The following is a 23,783-nucleotide window of genomic DNA, read 5'->3' on the forward strand; positions in this document are numbered from 1 at the left end:
AGTTCGCTCGCAGCGCCCTCGCACAATTTTTCCACACGCGGCGCCTCAGCGGGATAGCGCCGTTCGGCCCACTCGACCATTGTCTAGTACACTTATGGCGTCCATGGCGTGTTTCCGACTCCGCAATTGCTTTTGGCGCTTCTGGCCAGCTAAAACATAGCCTTCGAGATTTGTTTTAGCTCGATGAGCATCGAGAGCCACCTCTGCAGCCGGGATTAGGGCGCCATTTAGGCCAAACAAAGCCATGTCACAAATTTTCGGTAGCCCAAATGCCCAACTCACCGAAGTCGACGCCAAAGAACCTTTTCTGTAGCCCAATTTGGCTATATATAGTCAAACCTGGCAACACGGGCGCGACGCAATCAGTGTGGCTACCGTTTTTTCTACTAATCTCTCCGCTTGCCACGTTGCGCCATCTACCAAACTATTGTGAAAACAAAGCGTAATGACGCACCAATCACAGCGCGTTATGGGCGCCACTTTGGCTTGGGGCTTGGCTGGCGCGGTGTAGATCTCTTTGTTGGGTTACAGTGGCTAGGCTGTAGTTGGGTGCTGCGTGCCTGGCGAAGTTGGAAGCTTTGCCTGGTCATCGTTGCTTCGAACAGGTCGTCAAGCTTCGCTTTGAGATTGACTTTATGTCAGGTATGTGTCCGCTTTATGTCTTCAGTGTCTCACGGTTATAGGAAGCGTGCGTGTTCGTGAAACACGCTTCGGCGTGAGCAGGCCGATCTCGTGATTTCGAAACAACGTGTTCGGCGGCCCTTGCTCCTAATGATTCGATGTTTTGTGATTCATTCACTCACGACGCGCGTATCGTGATACTCGCCTGAAAGCACATTCGCAATACGCGTAGAGCCTCCCTGCCAGCGATTTCGGTAGACTCCATGACCACAGAACCTTAAAGGTAAATTATTTTCGGGCAAGACGTCCTTTTGCAATGCCTGCCATCCAATCATTTTGGTGCGTCACATGAGTATTGCGACGAAAGGCAGCTTGGGCATGTGCAAATACTTGATCATGCGAACGCGAATTGAATGATTCTGTTTCGATTGTATTGTTGCTGGCCCCTCGAAGTATTGTTGCTGCTTTGTCGCTGCCCCCTCGGCACGCAAGCAGGACTCGCAAGGCAGGCCTCTTTTGGCGGGCTAGGCGTTTACGCTTCCGATCTCGCTGGATCGCTCGGATGTCTTACGCTTCCTCTATGACATAACACCATACTTTGATCACAATCAGTTGGAAATATTGTATTTGCATATTTTTTCTGAAGGAAGAAATAATGTCACCTTACACCTGATTGTGGCTGTTCTATCGCGGCCGAGAGATGCGTCCGAGCCGACGTACATATCGGGCGCCGTCGAGACGGAGGCGTCTGAGAAGGCGTTCGTGTCGAGCGCTGCAGAGACAGAGGAGTCCGAACAGGTGTGTGGTGCCAGGAAGAATGACTTCATTCGCATTGAACGCGCTTCTTATAGAGCTCGCGCTAGCAACACTCCGACGCCTCAGCGACGCGCCCGGCGCTTTAGTGGGGCAGAACAGTGGCGATTGTAGGTGTGCTCCATATGTTAACAATGCTGTGTTCCGGGACCCAGATTGCTGCACGCACGATATTGTTGAGACAGCAACAATAATTAGTGACTGTTATGAGTATGTGGGCTTGCCACCAGGTTCTTTAGCTGGAAAAGAAATTGATTCTCTCGATAGTAGCATTCTCGATGGTGCATGGTGACAGCTGAACATAGAGTTTTTTTTTTTTTTAGCTGCACCAGATTTTAAAAATTAGAAAAAAAAATGTAAGTCTTGGTCACGTTATGTTTACCATTCGAGTGTACGGATTGGTGGCCTCTAGATACAGAGCAATTTCCGCACTTACGTGCGTCATTAGCGAAGTTATGGTAATTAACTTTCTAATTATCAACAGTAGGTGGCTACAGCAAAGGAGTACTTTGGGGCCCGTCCTCGACACTACCTATCCCAACGATCAAATTTTGAATAGCGGATTGCATGTGGGAGCTACGCGAACAATTAGTTCCCCTTGGCAGGCTCCTTGAAACCGAAACTGTCCTCAAAAAGAGCGTCTGTATCGTCGATGTCGCCGCCCCCCCCCCCCCCCCCCTTCACCCACACACACTATTCGTCACGTCTCCGAGGTCATCGCTTGTCCGACCGCGCGAGCAGCTTGCGTTATCGCCTTGCTGTCTGCGGCGTTGGCCTAGCGCTTCAATGCCGGCGGGCCGCAAATTCGTCATTCCGTCGGGCGCCACGTTGCGCTGTAGCGCCAACCCCGCTCCATGGGCCTTTAGATACTGCAGGTACGGCGTCATATCAGTCGGTAGCGTCGTCTGCGAGCGCCGCAGACAGCATGGAGATAGCGCAGCTGCTCGCGGGGCCGGACCGGCGGTGACTTCGGAGACGTGACGAAAGAAGGGGGGGGGGGGGGGCGGCGACATCGACGACACAGACGCTCTTTTTGAGGACAGTTTCGGTTTCAAGGAGCCTGCCAAGGGGAACGAATTGTTTGCGTAGCTCCCACATGAACTCCGCTATTCAAAATTTGTTCGTGGAGATGGGACGCGCGCTGTCACGGAGAGCGAACGCACGGCGGAAAGCAAACTTGACTTCCGTGGCGCGAAACGCCGTGGTGGTATGGGGGGGGGGGGGGAGGGAGGGAAGGGGGGCGACGCTTTGCTGCGGCACCAAATGCGTATCTTGCGACCGGGCGCAAGGGGAACTGGCAACGCAATCTCCCACGCGAAAGGAGCAAGCGGGAAGGCAGCGCGGGAGGGAGAGGGGGGGGGCTTTAAATTTAGCTGAAAGTTAGGGCTTGTGCCTCTTTCGTGATCTTTGGGTGTGTGAGGGCGAGGGAGGGGGCATGTGTTCCTCTGTGTATTCAAAGCGTCTGGCTTTAAATTTTAGGTGTAAGGTAGTGCTTGTGCCTCTCGTTTCGGGATCTTTGGGTGTGTGAGGGTGAGGGAGGGAGCATGTGTTCCTCTGTGTATTCAAAGCGTCTGGCTTTAAATTTTAGCTGCAAGTTAGCACTTGTGTCTCTCGTTTCGTGATCTTAAGGTGTGTGAGGGCAAGGCAGGGGGGGGGGGGGTATGTGTTCATCTGTATTTTCGAAGCATTTGGCATTAGATTTTAGCTGCAAGTTGGAGCTTGTGCCTCTCGTTTTGTGATTTTTTGGGTGTGTGAGGGAGGGGGCATGTGTTCCTCCGTGTATTCAAAACATCTGGCTTTAAATTTTGGCTGCAAGTTAGCGCTTGTGCCTCTTGTTTCGTGATCTTTGGGTGTGTGAGGGCGAAGGAGGGGGCATGTGAAGGAGGGGGCTCTCGTTCCGTGATTTTGTAGTCTTAAAGTATTGCACTAATATCTAATTAATAATTTTGTCCGTTTAGAACAATAGCGCAGGAGATGCAACAGTTCACACAGCTATGGTGTGTGTTTTTTGGTTCTTTTTTTTTTCACATAACAGTTGTAAACTTAGGAATATAATTTTTTCATAATTTTTTTACCTTCATAGTTTCAAGAAATCCGGTCCCTATACTGTCTGTAAATTTAAGTTTTCCTTTTGAATGCAATCAACCTCACAGCAAGTTCAGTGATGTAGATGAATGAAATATTTTCTCCTTCCCGTGTATTTGTATAAGACAGGCATAGAGGCGTTATAGCGATTTGTCACTGCGGTGACAACAAATGACAACGAAAAAGATACACCGGAGTAGACTTGGGGCTTTCAACTGCGTTTTTTTTTCTCTCCTCTTCTCGACCTCAGCCTTGCACCACAATTAGAGTTGCCAGCACATTCTCAGCACCATTCATGCATCAGGTTGTCAGAAATTCCAGTTCTCTTTGTGAAAGCTAGATTGATGACTTCAACACATAAAGGTCACCTTGTTAACCATCATATCCGCTTTTGATATCTCTAATTATCTTCTTACGGCTTGTCAAGAATACTAGTTTTATGGAAATCTTCCCGAATCAGCACATTCTGCCAATCGACACCAATAATTTAATTAAAGCTAGCATTTTCACTGTCGACGTTGCAATGGTCTTATCAGATAAGCACATTTGCTCACATGTCAGAGGCATGCGATCGTGGTTGTGAGAAAGTTCACAAGAACTTTGTTGAGTGTACAGAACGTGTCAGTGACTGCACATGCGCAATCGGGGTAACAATATGCGGGTCATGATATACAATATAAAGGTAACGATATGCGGAATTGTTCAGGAGCAGATCGCATAAAAGTCTCACATCGTCCATGCATTGTTTCGTATCAATGCAAGTTGGCTGCTTTGCGTCAGTTGAGCACTGCGGAAATTTTGTCCGGATTGGGCTGGATGCCGTCTTTGCTTACGAGATGACCCAGGACTTTAATCGTTGTGCTAGTGAAACGACAGTTCTTCGTGTTTAGTTGAAATCCGGCACTACAAAGGTATATGTGAGCACTTCATCTAGGCGTTTCAGATGGTCAGTGAAAGTTGAGGAAAACACGACGATGTCGTCGAGGTAACATAGACAAGTTCTCCACTTGAGGCCGCGAAGAACAGTGTCGATCTTTCTTTCAAATGTGGCGGGAGCATTGCATAGGCCGAAAGGCATTACGTTAAACTCGTAAAGACCGTCTGAGTAGAAAAGGCGGTCTTTTCTTTGTCCGCTTCGTGCATTGGAATTTGCCAATATTCAGAGCGAATATCAAGGCTGGAAAAGTATTGCGCGCTTTGCAAAGAATCAAGGGTGTCATCGATACGGGGCATCGGATATACATCCGTACGGGTGATCTTGTTTAGCGCATGGTAGTCAACACAAAATCTTACCGATCCATCCTTCTTCTGCACTAAATCAACGGATGATGACCAAGAACTGGCGGAGGGACGTATGATGTTTCTTTTCAGCATATCGGCGACATTCTCCTCGATTTTGCGTTCGACCAGAGACTGAGTAGGGACGACGGCGTACAATAGTCTAGCCACCGGTGCCGATACGATGGGAGGCAACAGAGGTCTGTCCGAATGAAGAAGTACTCATATCAAAGGAGGCCTGATGCTTCGTGAGCAATTTTAGCAGCACTTCACTCTGAGCAGTAGTAAGGTCAGGACTGATCTTGGAAGCGAGGGCAGATGAAGCAGATTTGCTCTGTTGAGGAAGAGCTTGTGAGGCGGATAGAGGAAGCAGAGAGACTGGTTGGCTGTCCACATAACAGGTCACTGCAGAGTCTTGAGGTAGGAGGATTGTCTCAGTGGTCGTGTTCAAGGCAATGAATAATGCAGAGCTTTTCTTTGAACCGCACCAGGCTGGAAACGAAGACAATCCCACGGGCAAGACAGCGGCCGTACGGAGTGATGAACACGTCGCCATTGGTGATGTCCTAGAAGAAAGTGTTATGGTTTGCTCCTGGCGGGGAGGCAGTACAGAATCGGTAGCAGTGAGAAAACACAGTCGTGGCTCATCGGCACTCCCGCTGCAATGAACGGTCTCAGTCATAAGGACTACACGTTGGCGGCAAGAGATTAAAGCGGATGCTGACGTGAGGAAGTCCCAACCTAAAATTAGTTCATGAGCGCACGGGAATAAAATCGCCAACCTAATGTGATGAAGGATACCATCAATGAAGACACGTGCTGTACATTGGGCTGATGGCCGAATGATTACTCCATTAGCCCCAATCAAGGATGATCCAACATAAGGCGTCTTCACTTTCCGCAGACGAGAGCACAGGTCCGTACGCATAACAGAAATAGTAGCTTCCGTGTCAATCAGAGCTAACAAACGCACACCCTCCACAGACACCGATAACATGTTCGACGGACGCTCAGGAGGACTTGTAGCACTTTGTGGAGATGCAGTTTTCCCTCCAAAAACTGCACTGGTTAGTTTTCCGGTCACTTGACATCGAGTTGGAAACAGGCCGAAGTAGTGAAACGTCGGAGCGGCGATGGGAAGCGGCGTCTCGAGGTACGTGTGTTGTGGGCTGTGTTGGAGAACTCGGCCGAAGATGGAGATCGGCGAGCGGGAGGATTGTCGTCATGAGGGCGGTAGACACGAGGAGGAGGTGGCTCGTCGCGTTCAAAGGCAGCGTAGCCACGACGTTCGTCTTGCTGGCTACGTCGGCACAACCGGGAGATATGTCCTCGAAAGCCGCAGTAATAGCATATAGGCCTGGACAAACGCCAGGCATAGTAGTAAGGCGGGTTTGGTGCTCGGGCGACTAAAGGGGCCAAGTGATCGTGAACAGGCGCAGGCGGTGTTATTGGAGACGGTGCGGCTGGCATTGCAGCAACCTGTGCGTAAGAAGCCGGTTGTGGGCAAGGAGAAGCGTTGGCATCGTGGGTGTTCTGCAGGGAGGCCCATTCCTCTTTAAAAATGCCACGCAGGTCAGTAGAAGCAGGTTGCACGTGAGTGCTGCTGCAAGCTGGTGAGCCATGCGCTTGCAATTCCTCACGAATTATGGCTCGAATGATGGACCGGAGCTCAATACTGTTTGCCAGGGATTTGTCGGAAAAGTCTTGTTGCAAGCAGATTGATTGCAGAGCGTCGAGGCTCTGACAAACGGAGAACAGCGTTAGACACCGTCGAAGGGTTTTGAGTGGCGAGTGCGTTGAAAGCAGTAGATCCTATACCTTTAAGAAGGTGTCGCACGTGGTCAGTTTCTGGCATGGCACTGTCGACATGGTGGCAAAGTGCGAGGATGTCCTCAGTGTACGAGGTATGCGACATGCCATAATGCTGGATGCTCTCAGACAGCCTCTTTTTCCCAACATCCGAACGAACTGTGGGCTTGCCAAAAATCCGATGTAGCTGCTCCTTGAAAGAAGACTAATCACGGAAGTCTCTCTCGTGATTCAGGAACCATGTCGTGGCTATTTGAGAGACGTGAAATGGTAAGTTTGTTAACTTCGATGTCTCGTTCCAGTTGTTGTACTCACTGGCACGATCGTAGTTGTCGAGCCAGTCTTCAACGTTCTCACCAGGCAACCCAGAGCAGATTTCAGGATCGTGATACCTGTTGTTGGCAAGGCGGGGAGTGGGGGTGGCTGGCACTTGAACCGAGCTGGTGGACGCTACGGGCCGGTCTTGCGACATGGCGGCCTCTTGGCGTAAGCGGCGTCCCGAACGTAGCTCCAGAAGAGATCTTGAATTGGATTGAGGTGGAAGGGATCTTAAAGCACTTCCACCACTTGAAATACCACGGTCGAGACCACACTTTATTTCAAGAAGGAAAGATGGCGCCGACGCAAAACAAACACGAACTGATGATTGATGGTTTTGTACAGATGACGATGAAGTCCGCATAAATGACAATATAGCTAATTGCTACAAAACTCACTAAAGGCAACTCTGGCGGCAATGTCTATGCCAACTGTAAACATGGCGGTTCAGCTAGCATAGGAATGAAAGTAGGTGGATTTTCCTAAGTTTCATCGTTGTAGCATCGAACGACCAAATGGCTTTGAAAATTGATCGTTTTCAACAATACATCAACAATAGTATTGCGTTAGAGATGTAACTTACAGTTCGCAATGATTGCATGCGCACAGTCATCCTGCCTTCGGCATTTTGAAAAGTAGGATTGCTTAGAAATTCGGGCCAATGAAGGTAGATACATCGTAGTAAATAAAAAGGAACACCGCCCAAGCACTCAGTACAGATGGTTAACCAGCGAAGCTGAAACGTGCGGCCCCGGTGTTTAGCAGTGGGTTAATCCCGACGCTGTATTAAGCGTTTTTAATTATTGGTTACTTGTTTGTCTTTCTAGTGGAACGCAAGCGCCAATGGCGGGCGGATGCTGCTAACCACGACGCCGAGCTAACTCGAGATATCGAACGCATGAGACAACGGCGAGCCGAGGAGACGGCGTTGCGGGCAGAGCAGCGTCAACGTGGCAATGGCAGGAATGCGTTCGCTAATGACGTCACTAACGGCGCTGCCAATGGCGCGTGCGCTTGGGTGCGACGTAGAGAATGACGTAACTGACGGTGCAGCCAATGGAGACGTTTAGGAAAACAGGACGAACAGTTTTTCGTTTCGCCTAGCTGTATACACCTTTCGCTGTAAAAGACTAGCACAAAGAGTCAGATCCTTGTACTAGCCATCACTCCAATGGTAGCTGAACCAACAGAGCACCATAGTTCCCTATAATAAGTTTAGTGGAAAACTCGATGCCATGAAAGACCATGCGCATGACCGAGCTTGCATCCTGGCTTGCTGCGAGACAGAACTGCATGTTTGAATAGCGCATACGTGCCAACTTTTACAATCTCTTCCGGAAACTACATCTGCTTGAACACAAAAAGAAACAAGCTTTCTGGAGTTCAAGTTCCTTCAGTTGCCAATTGCATAAGCTTGACCCCTTGCTACGGCTGCAACTGCCATCTAATCTTTCCCGCGGCGAAACAATCTTGCTGTGCCGCTTGTAGCTGGGAGTGACATTCACGAACGCTTACTCCTATCGTATGGGAATGGCGGAGAGTCCGATGTGCGACTCCTGTAGGTGCGGGGAAACCATCGAGCCCCTATTATGTACCTGTGCTCACTACGACGTACAACGCCTCTCTCTCAGGACACTTTAAATCGACTGGACTCGAGACCCTTCTCCGAGTCAGATACTTGAATTGGGGGTACACCCGTCACTGGCACAAAAAGTGATTGGTGCACTAGTACACTACTTGAAGTGCACCGGTATAAGAGACCGCTTATAGTGTCCATGTGCATCATTCCACATACACTCAGTGCTCTCTCCTTCTTTTCTTCCTTCTATTGCCCCTTGCCCCCAGTGTAGGGTAGCAAACCGGATGCTCGTCTGGTTGATCTCCCTGCCTATCTTTTCCTTGCTCTCTCTCATCGTAAAATGCTTGAGTTTTAGCGATTGTTTAAGATCGCCGAATAGACACGAAGATACTACTCTTTATTTGCGTATAACTCAGTGCTACAGCAACTTCAAAGGAAAGACAAGTGCTCCCCTGGGTGATTCTACACGGTTATATTTTTCTGGCCCGTTGATTTTTGGGCGTACCCGTGTCGCAGAATCGAATAATAGAACCAATGCATTACATCAACCACATGTGTGACAGCCGTAGATATTGCATTAATAAACTTCCTAAACATTTCTGTTTGAATCTGAGGTCATTGTTGCTGCGACTCTATTGAGCAGGGTTCCTGTTTATAGCATACCCACTGAACAAACTCCTAATCTTTAATAAGCACTAAACAAATTGAATAATAAGACAAGTATTTTTTTGCTTTCCGCTGTAGTGTTTCCTTTTCGAATACTGTGGCTTGAAGGTTGATAGCGAAACTCGAATCTAATACGAATAATCGAAAAAGATGATTTTTGAATATCAAATCGAATACTGAATATGAATCGAATCATGTTACTTATAGGAATCCTGATTTGTAATGCTGTTTGTAAGTTCATTTAATGAGACGGCTCGTTAACGGTAATAATGACAACTAATGAGCCGAACGAGCACCTGAAATAACCTGTGAACCAAATTCAAGACCTGCACTTCCCCCATGGCTGGCAGCCTTGAGTAATAATAGACCGATCGCATATTCGGCAATAATTGAATATTTGAAATGGAATTTCGTTTCGAACACTTGGCTCATAGAAGTGTTCGATTCGGGTTCAAAATTTATAATACAGTATGCTTCGCTGGATCATATCCGTGTCATAAATCAGGTAATCGAGAAATCTGTGGAGTACAATCAACCTCTCTACATGGCTTTCATAGATTATGAAAAGGCATTTGATTCAGTAGAGATACCAGCAGTCACAGAGGCATTGCGGAATCAAGGAGTACAGGAGGCATACGTGAATATCTTAGCAAACATCTACAAGGATTCCACAGCTACCTTGGTTCTCCACAAGAAAAGTAGAAAGTTACCTATCAAGAAAGGGGTCAGGCAAGGAGACACAATCTCTCCAATGCTATTCACTGCATGCTTAGAAGTATTCAAGCTCTTAGACTGGGAAGGCTTAGGAGTGAGGATCAACGGCGAATATCTCAGCAACCTTCGGTTTGCAGATGACATTGTCCTATTCAGCAACAATGGAGACGAATTACAACAAATGATTGAGGACCTTAATCGAGAAAGTGTAAGAATTGGGTTGAAGATGAATATGCAGAAGACAAAGATAATGCTCAATAGCCTGGCAAGGGAACAAGAATTCAGGATCGCCAGTCAGCCTCTAGAGTCTGTAAAGGTGTACGTTTATCTAGGTAAATTACTCACAGGGGACCCTGATCACGAGAAAGAAATTTACAGAAGAATAAAATTGGGTTGGAGTGCATACGGCAGGCTATACCAAATCCTGACTGGGAGCTTACCACTGTCGAAAAGAAAAGTGTACAATCATTGCATTCTACCGGTGCTAACATATGGGGCAGAAACTTGGAGGTTAACAAAGAAGCTCGAGAACAAGTTAAGGACCGTACAAAGAGGGATGGAACGAAAAATCTTAGGACTAACGTTAAGAGACAGGAAGAGAGCAGTGTGGATCAGAACAAACGGGGATAGCCGATATTCTAGTTGACATTAAGCGGAAGAAATGGAGCTGGGCAGGCCATGTAATGCGTAGAATGGATAACCGGTGGACCATTAGGGTTACAGAATGATACCAAGAGAAGGGAAGCGCAGTCGAGGTCGGCAGAAAACCAGATGGGATGATGAAGTTAGGAAATTTGCAGGCGCAAGTTGGAATACGCTAGCGCAAGACAGGGGTAATTGGAGATCGCAGGGAGAGGCCTTCGTCCTGCAGTGGACATAAAATATAGGCTGATGATACTGCTTCGCTCAAACAGAGCTCAAAGAGACAGCAAATAGAGTTCTATTTATAAAGTTCATTTATGCGAAAAACGCACAAATTCCGAAAAACTATTTCATTTTCAAAGGCTTCGAGTGTTTGAATCTCTCTACGGTGAAAAAAAGTAATTATTGTACATTGCTTCGAGTATCACAGCTTATTTCGCGCCAGGTATTGCCCCCTAGCGGGGTCTTCGACATATTACAGTGAAATGTAATTAATTGTTCATGTGCCCTCTGTTTTTGACTGTCGCCATCACGATGCACAAAAGAACGCGAAAGTCAGGCAAAGTGAACGCTGAAGAGCCCGCTAATGCAGCAACAGCGCAAATAACTGATACATTGGATTTTCTTGACTATTTGGTCTCATTTGAAATTCTTGTCAATATAATCCTGTTTCATATGAAGGTGGCAGCGGATGAAGTAGGTGCAGTCTTGGTTGCAGTTGTGGTTGGCTGGAGTTCACAAAAAGAAGCGTTCTGTTTAGACAAAGTTAACGTTTCCTCTATGGGTAGCCAACCAAAGTAGGTGCTTTCTACCAGTTTATCGTGCAGTTTTGTTTCAGCAAATTTCGTTTATCCAGAGTACACTGCATTTGAGCGCGACTGCCGTGTAAACCGACTTAACGGAATGTATTGTTGCATTACCAGAACTGACAAGAGAGTGTTTTGTTTCATCTGTTCAATTATGTCGTCTTTCCACTGGAATGTAGCACCACAACTTGGGGAGACACTAAGTGAAAACAATAAATTGTGCTGGATTGATAGATTATTCGTATCGAAGTATAACATCCTTTACTGTGCGTCAATATTCACTTTGGGCGCTATAACGTAAAATGATTCCAAACTGTTTTGATTCCAAACTCCTGACGTCAAATTTACGTAACCACCGACGCAAGCATTGGGCGGTTACCCGCAGCGTTGTCTGAACAACCCAATCAAACACTCCTCGTTTATAGGAGGCCACCTTTGTTCGCTTTCAAAACCAATAACGTTGTCTACACTCAGCGGTTTTTCTTATCTAATTGGCTGACAAGAGGCAAGGAGCACGCTCTAGTGGAGAGGGTTTCGATGGGGCCGAGCCAGCACTGTGAAAATAGATAACCGCATGAAGATTGTGGTGCCGGCTTCTCCGATTGGTCCGCTTCGCCTTACTTAGCTTGCGGTGGCTGGTCGAAAATCGCGGCGGCGTGCAACAGAAGGATAAGAATGCCGCTAAAACGGATCCTCAGCAAGGAAGAGTTGGCAGAACGATGTCGTATGCATGCCGAAAGGGCTCGAAAACGTTTTACTGCCACGCGAAAAGGTTTATCATGCGCAAATAAATACATGCTCACCGGCAGGTGCGAGTAGCCTGAGCAATCGGCGGGCAGCCATCTTCTATTCCTTTCGGAACGGGACAGTCTGTGGCTATTTAGAAAAATTGTCAGTTTTGTTCGGCATATTAATCCATTTTTTTCGCATACACGTCACTTTGACGTGGTGGGTTTTTGCGGTTTTGCGACGTTGCGTGACAGACAGGCGAAGTGGGCGTAGCCAGAAAACATTGGACCAATAGCAGAGGGCTAATGGTGAAAAGGCGTCGAATCAGGAATAATTATTTTTCTTTTGTGCGGTTTAATCATGCATAATCAGCGTGTACATGTTATATCAGATGGGGAGCTATCGCAGTTTTCGTGACGTCGCGTGACAGACAGGCGAAGTTGCGAGTGGCCCGAAAATGTTTTGACCAATCGTGGAGGCTGATTGCAGAAATTGGAATCAAAACAGTTTAGAATGATTTTACGTTTAGCGCCCTTTGGTGCGTACAAAATTGCCGCCACCGCTGCTTCTCAATTTGAACCACCCGTGCCAAAATGAACAAGTTGGCGTACTTCTCACGTGACCTGTGAATTCTCATTCTTTGTGAATCTGCCAGTGCGGACATAACATGAGATGCAGTGTTGTCTACAAGAGGTGGCGCCACTCCATTGTCCATTTTCGCCTCTTTGTTGCCTTCAAAGCTCTCTTTCGCAAATAATGACGAATTCATAATTGCAGAAGTCTAATCCTTTAGTCTAGCTCGATTAATCTTTCCCCTTAAAGGGCAACTGCAACGAAATTTCACTTTGCCTAAATTGGTTATAAATTAATATATGTTATAATATTTAATAGGTGCGGTCAAAGCGATCTTGGCACAACTGTGGGGCTAGAAGTTTAATTTACTTATTAGCAGCCTTGAAATAGCACCTAAGCAGACGACGCCTGCATCTGGTGGCAATGGATATGATGTCAATCCCAGCGCGTCGCCTTATCTCGGAGGTCATGCAAAGGAGCCGCACGTTCTAGTCATGCGGCACTTCCGGCGAGTAGTAATGGCACTTGTTTTCAGGTATGAAAAATGTACATTTTTTCGAGCTAACACTGACGTATCCACTCGTATTTCAAAAGTAAGATTTTGCATGGAGGCTACTCTATACCTAGGTGTCCCACTTCCTTTTGTGCTTCATTGCGTAAAACGACATTTTCTCAGAAAAGTAGAACAGCGAATTCTTACCACAACTTCGATGGCGCATATCTTGAAACCAGTGCCATCCTCGCTATTCACTTTAGGTGGATATTCCTTGCAAGCTCTCCGGCTACAATTCGTAAATTGTAGAATGTGCCGTAATGTAATGAATTAAAAAAGTTAATTAGTAATTTTTTTATTAGTCGATTAGGCATTTCAATTTCTCATGCGAGTGATGTGCGTTGCCTGAAGTAATCCAGCTCAATGACTACGATTACGCTATCTGCTACAGGCGATCTTTTTTTAAAAATTGTACGGTCTAAAAATTAGAAAGCACTCCTTATGATATGTGATGTTTAACGGCGCAAGGACCAGGTGTGGCCAAAGAGCGCCATGCAAGTGATAATGACTGTTCACTGGAACAATGAATTACACTACATTTATAGAACACGGCCGTATTCAGACACCCCTTATATCAACACTATGTGGAAATATATACGCTTTCATCGCGGTGATTAGTTTCATTGCTGTTGTCCTCACTTGACGACCATTCAATTTTTTTTCAGCCATGGACTTTGTAGCTGATATGATGCGTGCTTTGCCGTCGTTGGTACCCCAGCAAATGCTGAACCGCGAAGACTGGAGTGACGTCGTCGCCATGAAGGGCGCACGGGAAGTCCTGAGTGGAGTCAGGTACCCGGAAGACTCCACCCGGCAGTCTCTATACGCGTCCTGGCTGAGAGTCATCGCCTCCACCACATGGCAGGAGTCATTCGACCTACTCATGCTCGAGTGCGTGGCCGCCACACCGTCGCCAACTGCCCCCTGGAAGCCGCTGTTCGCCAGCATCTACAGGGTCTCTGACTTGATGAACCTGCCGTTCCCGGGTGTAATAGAGCCTGTGCTAAACCTTGACAAGATTCCCAAGCTCTTTGTGCACAAGCTTGAGGACGTGGAGCCGCTCCCTTCGTCTCCCGGATTCGTCGATTTCCTCGCCGACCTGATAAGGAAGAGTCGCAGCTCTGGGGCGGCCCTGAACGAGGCCGGCCTGATCATCAGCTTCTACAGCCTCGCGCTGGCCGTTGTTGCAGCCAAGCCCGTGAGAGAAGTGCTGGACTTCTTCCGCACCCGGATGAAGAGGGCGCTGGCCGCGGCTGTGCCCACGTCGTTTGATGGAGACGTGTTCTGTCCCAGCGCCAGGTTCCTGACCAAACTGGCCCGCAAGACGCACTCAGGGGAAGGAAAGGTGAAGCCTTACATCGTGCTCCTGGTGCTGGCTCAGTATGCATACTACGTCAACGAAGTTGAAGCATCGCCCAGGTATTGAGACATTTACATTTAGCACTGTGCATGCTTGCATGCGTGCTTTGAGTGTACAAAGTGTCCCAGGCAAGGTGTTACAAACATATCAAATACAGGTATGCATGGGACCAGCGATTTTTTGTCTTGAGTTCTCTTCCATAACGAGGATAAATTTTGTCTTATTATCGCCTTGCTATTTCGAGAAGGTAGGTAAATCAAATGTTTGAATTAAAGGGCGTGACTTTCCATGGGAAAGCTGTTAGTGTGTCCGAAAACATGCCCTTCATTTAGAGCGCGCTATGTTCTGCACCGTTGTTTTTTCCGTACTTTACTCGTTGGGAATAAGCTATAGGAAACGTACTGCATGCAGCGATACCAGTAGCTGTGGAAGTGATTAGAAAGGGCTCCATCTGCTCATTGCCTGACTCCCCAACTGTCTGGTCAATCGTGTAGGCAGCAATCGTCTTGCGGAACATGCACCGTGCGATCACCGTAAGCATAATTCAATAACACACTTTCCCACTTCCAGGTGATTGTCTAGTCAAGCAATCAGTGGGATTCCTCCAATCTCTTTATGACGCCACTGGGGTCGCGGCGAGCGTTCACGTATCTAATCACGGAGCCCTCTTCACGAGCGCTGCGATTAAAGCGCGGAAAAATTACTTGCGCAGGACATTGAAACCGACAGAATTTCTTATGATGGAATTGAAATAATTCCCTTCGAAAATCATGCCTCAAGCTTTAAGGTAAATATTTGTTTTTTTAACCTTCTCTAATCAGCACACAAAAATTATTTTGGTGGTGGAACAGGTCTGATCACTGAACACCGTCGGTCTCGTAATCGTACTTCCTACCAACATGTTTTACAGCATGTCTACCTTTAGATGGGGCACCCTGTATGCATTATCCGAAGAAAACCTACATTATCGGTGCACCTCCTTGTTTAGTGATTCACTATATGAGCGCATATGGGAACATTGCTCCTATTTTGACACGAATTCCTTACTGCGGGACATCACGGAGACTGAGGCAATCCACGGCAAACACCGTATACAGGGTATTCCAAAAAATGCATTCGAAGTACGCCAAATATAGGGAAACTGCCATAATTAAACGATATCGTTGGTATTGATTTTACCACAGAGCCATAGGTTTAAAAATGTCTTGTCATAGTAACGTATCAAGTAATTCTGCAAATTAGATTAACTCTAATTTGAAATGTTCCTGTTCATTTTCCTACGACGTTAACAATCGCAGCCCCGGTGCGCAGCTCTTTGCCGTTTGTAGCGCCTTCATGTTTTCTGAGGAGGCCGTATGGAGTAGTTGACGTAGAAGTAAATGAAAGAATCAGACGTTTTAGCAGAAAGGATGTCCCGTGGGGAGATTGGGAAGAGGCAGATTGACGTTTGACCTCTGGCGGTGCGTTTGCCTTTCATCTAAGACTGTCAGCTTATTGTTACAGCATTAGATTTTCTTGGCTAGTTGCTTCGTCTTGCCCCATTGGCGCCGTCCGCAGTGGTGGGCCGATCCTGGAGATGGTGCCTGTCTATAGTTTTCATGTTGTGTGCCCAGTGTGAAGTGACGCTGGGTATGTGCCACTGGGCATGTCGTCATGCCACTGGGTATGTGCCATTATACAGTCGTCATACAGTAGTCCTCACACCATCGTCGTCATACCACTGTAGACGTTCCATCGATGTCGATGCCATCGTCATCATGTGTTTGTTGTACAATTGTGATGCCGTCGTGGTTTTGTCTGTTTAATGTGCCATTATACAGTCATCATACAGTAGTCCTCACGCCATTGTCGTCATACCACTGTAGACGTTCCATCGATGTCGATGCCATCGTCATCATGTGTTTGTTGTACAATTGTGATGCCGTCGTGGTTGTTCCGTCGATGTCATTCCAGCTTTGTCATCAGATTCTGGTCACGCTGTGGTCGTCAAACCGTCTTCGTCGTCATCATGCCTTTATTGTGATGCTGTCTGTCATCATTATACTATCTTTTTTATTGCTTGTGACCGTTGTTTTTTTTTGCCAGCTCACTACTGTTGCAATGTTATTTTTGTTTTGTTTTTTCACTACTGTTGCAATGTTATTACATAAGTCGCATCGCGCCTTATGTAACAGAGCTGTCTCGAATGTTTTCGCCAATCTTACAGGGAAATAATCTTCTCTAATTAGGTTGTGTGCGCGACGCTTATAGTGGTGTACATTCTGAGACGCGCGCGAGCACCGGCGATTGCCCTGCAATGTCCCACGTGTCATGTATAAAATTTGAGCAGGCGACGCGTTTGATCCGCAGATCAGATTTCGACGGCCGACGACTGTGGTCGCAACTATCGTGCTTTGTGTGCTTTCATTGGTAGGCACAAGGTTGGCCCAATAGAGAGTTTATTTTTGAGCCTGGTTATTCACCGTCACAACGTGAAATCATTACATGTGATGGATGTGCTGGGTATCGGTTCCAGAACCTCTCGCATGATAATATTTCACATTGTTGCAGTTTACCCAGGACGTCATAGCAATATTTCACGTCTGTGACTCAGTCCATTGATGGAGTCTTGTTTTTCTCCATTCTTTATTCAGCGCCGACTTGAGGTTCCTGGAGGAAGGTTACCTGATGCGAGCCAAGTTCGGTCTCCTGGACATAATACAACTGCTGCACGTTGTGCAAGAGAAGACTACGCTGAGCGCCGAGTTGCTCAACGGCATCCTGCAGGATGGCCGCTCTCAAGAGGTAGACCTGTCTTGCCAGCGCGTTCGCCAGTTCCTGGCAGACGCTGACGAGCCGATGCAGCAAACGAAGCCGTGGTGCCGCACAACCAACTCATGTTTCTTCACACACCTCGACTTGTGCGACCACGTGGACTACGCCATGAGGCTGACAGCGTTTGTGGCGCCGGACCCCAACGACCTGCTCTGGGAGAGACCAGAGTTTGCCGATGTGCCAGCGGCACGCATTAAGGATGCTCGGCTCTGGGCCCGCAACTTCAAGAGAGCCTTACGGAAAGGAAAGTACGGCACAGCCCCCAGGCTAGACCAGTAACAAGCTCGCACGGTTTGAGAAACCGACCGTTAACGCTTTGTAGCCTTTCAGCAATCTCCTTAGCCACATTATTACGCTACCAAATCAGGCATCAAGGGCATGCTCGAATATTCCACCTTGCTCCAAGTTTATGCAGCCGTTATTGCGAGTCTGGTGATCATAGCCGTCCCACTGCCAAATCCAGCATCAAAACATGCCGGAATGTTTCACACTGAGGCTTCACCTTGTCCTATATGTCTTCATGCAACCCATTTGTACTTTATTTAGTGTCGCAATTCCACTGCCAAGTCCACATCTACAACACACTGTGGGACCTTTTACCGTTGCTGTTCTTTGAGATCATCGACCCGTTGAAAAACATTTTCTTGCGATGCCATACCAGTGCCAAATTCTCAACTTCCAAGAGTACGCCAGAATATATTGTGTCGGAATATTTTTTCCGTGACCTCTAGTTTTCATGAAGCCCTTATCGGCACTTTCTGTATCCTTGTCATTCCAGTGCCAACTCCAGCAAAGAAATAATGCTGGATGTTTTATTTTTATTCCATTTCATTTCAATTAAACATACAGCTACTGCGTTTTATGCAGTTTTTTGCAATGAATAAACGGAATCAGACGTTAGCTTTCTCATTCCCTGCTTGGATGCAACAGACCATGCGGCTGCGTGGTAATTGTTGTGAGCTTTGACCCCATGGGATTGGCTCAACGGGAAGCGGCCGACAACAAGAGTTTCAGGCGTAAGTCGTGCCACTTTTCCGTATCGACCGCATACGGTAATAAGGTAAGCTTCCTACGTGCACTGGCTTCGCCCTGCCGGACGGGAAGAGTTACCGTATGCTAAGTAAATGCATACGCGAACGGACCTTCGGAGGTCATGATTAGAAACCGCATGAAAGTTGCTACGGGCGTATTTTTTGCGTCAAGCACCCAGCTGCCATATTTACATGTTTCACCCCTACACCCTAGACACGGTTACGTCTATAAAATGACTTTTTTTTTTTGGCGCTATACCTGTCGTAAGTAATGCCAGTGTACGGATTGAGAATGTAAATTTGTTTTTGATAATGCACATGGCCTGAAGTAATGTGTTGCCCAAAGTTTTCATAATTGGGAGTAAACTTCGCGGAAACCCACCGTTGCTGTATGTGGTTCTAAGTGTCATTACAACATGGCGCTTGGTATTGAATTTCGATAAGCTTATGCCAAATTTCCGTCAACAGAATTTATGATACAAGTCTTGTCTCCATACCACTAAAAATGGCCCAAAATCCAAGCGTGCATATGGCTCTTGTCTTTACGGCAAATAACGTGTCGTATCTATTGAAATGCGAATATGGGCAGCTTATACGTCTTACTGTGTTTGCAGTGCAGACTAGAGCACTGCACGGGCCGGTTTCAGGCCCAACCCGAGCCCCAAAGTACTATGCGTTGGCCCGCCCGAGCCCTGCCCGGTTATTTTAAAGCTGGCCCATACACGACCAGGCCCGAAAGATTACGACCCGGACCGGCCCGGTTCTGTTCGACCCATTAGCCGTTGAGCTTATTAGCCCCGAGAACGAACAAAAGCGGCCCTGCGAGCGCTGCTCGCATGACGTTATGGCAAGGATTGACGCTTGTCGTCTGCTACAGTTCGGGCTGCGTCCGCGCGCCTCAACGTTTCCGTTTGTTCGCTCTCGTTCCTTGTGGTGGTGCACTTATGACAGTCTTCTGAAATATATTGGCAATGTATTCGTTCATCAAAATTTATTGAAAGAGCTCAGTTTCTAGACAACAATATATTTGTCAATGGCAACGTTAGAGTGCCGGCCAACGGTGTTCAGACATTCTCACCGCGCCGATGAAGAGAGCTGGCATTTCATTTCGCCAAGTCTAAACTTCCACAATAGCTGAGAGAATGGGAAATCCGTGCAGCGTTTTCAATACCTACGCTTTCCCCTTTCTCAGCGATAACGCTACCGCGCGACAGTTTTAGTTACACGTACGTAGGGACTTCACGTACGCAAACGTGAAAAGTCTACTTACCTTACTGCACGCAATCTGAAACACATTCAACTACACGTACGCGATGCGCGCCAAGAGGAACCACGTAGCTTCATCTATCGGGAAATATGAACACTGCGATAGCCTATTCAATCCAAGATGAGTATTTCAGCCAAGCCGGTGATGTGCATTGATTCGTGCCGGTCATAGTCTCTGATGCCTGGAAGTGTGTTGTGCAAGCGTTACCAGGGCCGGTATTTTGTAGCGATGCCTTATGACTTATTCTAGGCTAGGGGTGCGGTCTTGTACGCGTTCCAAAATGGAACGGAGGCGGTCCGTTCCATCGAGCCGCACACGATTGGTCAATTTGATCGTCACCGTTTAAATTGACCAATCGTGTGCGGCTCGATGGAACGGACCGCCTCCGTTCCATTTTGGAACGCGTACAAGATCGCGCCCTAGTCTTATCATCCACCGCTCACGGCCGGCTGATCCCGCTGATATCGCAAGCGGACCGTCGCTCTGACCATTGACTAAGCGCAAAAAGGCATCGCTACAAAATACCGGCCCAGCTGTCATCGTTGTCTTGGAATGAAAAATACATAGAGTGTTATAGTGAGAAACTCTATGGAAAAAGATGACCAGTCATCTTGTCGGCGTGTTTCGATGCAAGCCGTCTGCGCGCGCTCGGCACGCTATCGCTTGTTCTTGATCTCGCGAAACCCCCACGTGAAGCTGTCTACGTGCGCAAGAAAGGCACGGAAAAAAAAAAAATTGCCCGCCAATCCACCCTGTGAAGGTGGTTGGAAAGCGAAGCTTTTTACATCACCCTCACGGTGACTGCGGCGCACTTGATATTTCACACACTACAACGTAACTTTAACCACGGCCTTTATTATTATTCACTTCACAACAATGTTCACTACTGCTTTATGATCGGTGTGATATACACTCAAATTTTCAGTTTTCACTGTAGTTACATTCTTTGCCAAGGTTAAATCAATGCACGTTCCGCGAATGCACGTTCTGCCGTCTTTACTTTCCGTGGTCTACCCATAGTGGGGTAGTCTAGAAATGGAACCGAAGCAGTTACTAGGCTGGAAGGGTTTCGAATGACGTCAACCCTCTTTCAAGCAGCTGCATACGCTTTGCAACAGCTGCAATCTAATCTTACGGACCGCGCCGAGCCTGTTTCCGTTGTTTGCCCGCAGCCCTTATCATCCATCATGTTGGCTCATCACTTTGAAGCTTGTTTTTGTGGTTTTTCTTGCGCAAACGAGTGCTTAGTTGTACGCTGAATGCTTGAATTCAAGTAAGCTATACTGCTATACCTGCAATTGTTAGCGGTTCGTCGGGATCGTTTTTTGATTACAACGACGGACACGACAGAACCCTTGGCTGGTAGAGGTACAAAGCTTCGCTTTAAAATCGAATCTCACGTACGTCCGTGCGACCAGCGCGCGGTCGCTACGTTCTGCGCATGCGCACTGCTTGCACGTAGAAGCTTACACGCACGCAAAGCCTCTACGTACGTGTAACTAAAACTGTTTAATAATGTCGCGCATTTGGGCACTGCGCTCTACGGCCGGCGCCTGCGGTTCAGCGTGCCCGGGCATTCGGCGCCTAGCTGTCGGGCCCCGTGCGGAGAGAGCGTTGCGAACGGTGGCGACGGTGTCGATGTCTCGGAGCGCTTAGTGGATTATTCAGCTTAGTGGCTATCTGCAGTTTAGTGTGCTCACTCGAGGGCCACTGCTGCTCAAGGTTGCTTCGTCTACATTGCGCTTCCCTATCGGTAAGCGGTTCCTTTATTTTCGTTAGCGCTCCTTAAAAGAAATATCAATGTAGTCGACGTTCTAGTTATAAGTGTTGTAGCACGCTCCGCCGGCCCAAAGTATGCAGTCAGTATCCAAACCATGGGTGTGTTTCGTTGCGAATGTTGGCGCGTATCATGCAATTTCCTCCAGAATTTGTAGCAGCTGAATCCTGTTGCCTGCAGTCACTGAATGATAGCCAGCAATTCTCAATTTTCCTATCTCGAAGACATTTTACTTACGCTTAACGCATCTGTAAACATCCGTGTTCGGCACTTAAGTGGCGTCGTTGTTTACGTCGTGTGAAGTTGTATTATATAACAAGGGTGTATATGTATATTGTATATCCACATAGATTTTGGGTACATGAAAAAAGGGCTCGCCGCGTCGACCTCCGTGACCTTATTTTTTTTTTCGCCCGTACAACAGCGTGCTCATAATATCAACCATTATTTGTTCTCTTAGCTCTTGGGCGCGCTGTGCCCGGGCTATCGTCTGCCGCGTGCCGTTTTGTGCTAAAAACATCCATTGATTTCACGCTCATGCCAGGCAGCCTATTTCAGCCCCCGTCCTTGCGGAACTTGCGTATGAACCATTCTGTAGCTCGGGGCAACGTGTCGCTACGGGACTGTATGTAGATAAATAGGACAGCGCCGAACCGGTTCGCGAAATGTTGTATTTTTGAAGCATTAGTTCTTTCTAGCCGTTGACGCCGTCCGCAGTGCACGGAGGGGCCGACCCCGGAGATACGGCAATCTACAGGTCCAATGTGCCGCTCGGTATGTGCCAACTGGGTATGTTATCATACCACTTGGTATCTCTCATCGTCGTTGCACTGTCGTCTCATCCTCGTCATCCAGCCACCGGTGACGCCATCGGCGTCCTACCATTATCGTCATGCCGGCTTCGTCATATTGTAGCGAAGTGACGCAGCAGTTAGTTGTTGGACGCATCAGCTCACCAGGGAGACGACGATGAAGGGGGATGAGCTCTGGCAGCGGCAGGTGCAGATCGGCAGGTACGACGACAAGAAGTAACGTTTGAAGAAACTAGATTTATTTAACTTGGCATTAACTTAGTTCATAAAAACTGTACACACATATTATACATGAAACGATGTCATACCGATCGTCGACGGCCTGCCTGACCGGCCCGGTCTCCCGTGGTGAAGTGGCGCCGTGGGCTGCTGTGTCCTTGCTCACTCCAAAATGACCCAAAACCCCTTCCTTAAATGTGGTTCCACAGCATCCACGGGGCCCGCGGACCCGTGGGAGACGCAAGCCTCTATTCGTCAATCAGGCAAGCCGTCGTGCTCCAATAGGGGACAGAGTTTTGGGGACCACGCAGACATGGTCGCAACAATAGACCGTGAACTGGCATGACCTTTCCCCCCCAGTACAGCCGCGCGCGGAGCGACCGCGCTTTTACACGTGCACAAACCCGTTTCGGTATTCCTCAAGGTCGGGCGCGGCATACGTTCTTCGCGACACCTTCCCCCTACGAAAAAGAGTGTCCCACTCGTTTCTACAGAGCACTTCGAACTTGAAAAGAAATTATGGCTCTAGAAATTAAACACATACATGAGGGGTTGCAAGAAATAATGGAAAAAATAAAAACAAAAATGAACAAGCGCGTTTTAACAAAAAATGTAAAAAACCGCGAGCGATCGCGACACACAAAAATTAACACTAAAGTTCTATTCACTGGTGCTGTAATATACATCAGTATCTGTGTCGTAAGCAGCGATGGTTGTAGGTTCGGCCTCGTTGAGAAATGTCCTCCAGTCGGAGTAAAGTTCAGTCCCAGCGTCCGAGCTTTCGACTACGGGCACCTTGTCGTTGGTCTCTGTCTCGCACGCACGATCACACGAGTCAAGCTTCCGATCACTACGTGGACCGCACTCACGCACACCACCACTTAAGTCGCACTCGCGCACATCATCACTTGAATAGCACTCGCGCACATCACCATGTGGGTCACACACCTCCTCTGGATGTCCGTCAACAGACTCGTCGTCTGCGTCCTCATCATCGGAACCCTGTCGCACGTGGCAAGGTTTTAATCGCGCAACATTCACAACGTCGCGTTTTTTGCCAGTTCGATCCACGACCTCCCAGTTGTTCTCGCCGACTCGCCTAACAAGGCGGAAAGGCCCGTGGTATCGGTGAAGGAGCTTTGTCGTCTTTCCCCGAGCTCTGAAGGGAGTCCACAAGTACACCAAATCCCCCGCATGGTAGACTGCACCACGCCGTTTAGCGTCATAGCTGCGTTTGTTTTTTTCTTGCTGACGCCTCTCTCGTTCGTTCACTAGTTCGCGAGCACGCTGCAGCCGGCGGGCCACTTTCCTGGCGTC

At 47.8% G+C, this 23,783-nt stretch overlaps 1 protein-coding gene across 1 annotated transcript; it reads left to right on the plus strand.

Annotated features, from left to right (window-relative positions):
* The first annotated feature begins 498 nt into the window (after nucleotides 1-498).
* LOC119431363 (uncharacterized) lies at nucleotides 499-18,180 on the plus strand. Its single transcript, XM_037698848.2, has 3 exons — nucleotides 499-642; nucleotides 13,852-14,605; nucleotides 17,180-18,180. The coding sequence occupies exons 1-3, from the start codon at nucleotides 636-638 to the stop codon at nucleotides 17,637-17,639; spliced, it is 1,221 nt and encodes a 406-aa protein (XP_037554776.1). The 5' UTR covers nucleotides 499-635; the 3' UTR covers nucleotides 17,640-18,180.
* Nucleotides 18,181-23,783: the final 5,603 nt, after the last annotated feature.

This window comes from Dermacentor silvarum, chromosome 10 (genome assembly GCF_013339745.2).
Source record: "Dermacentor silvarum isolate Dsil-2018 chromosome 10, BIME_Dsil_1.4, whole genome shotgun sequence".
Lineage (NCBI taxonomy): Eukaryota > Metazoa > Arthropoda > Arachnida > Ixodida > Ixodidae > Dermacentor > Dermacentor silvarum.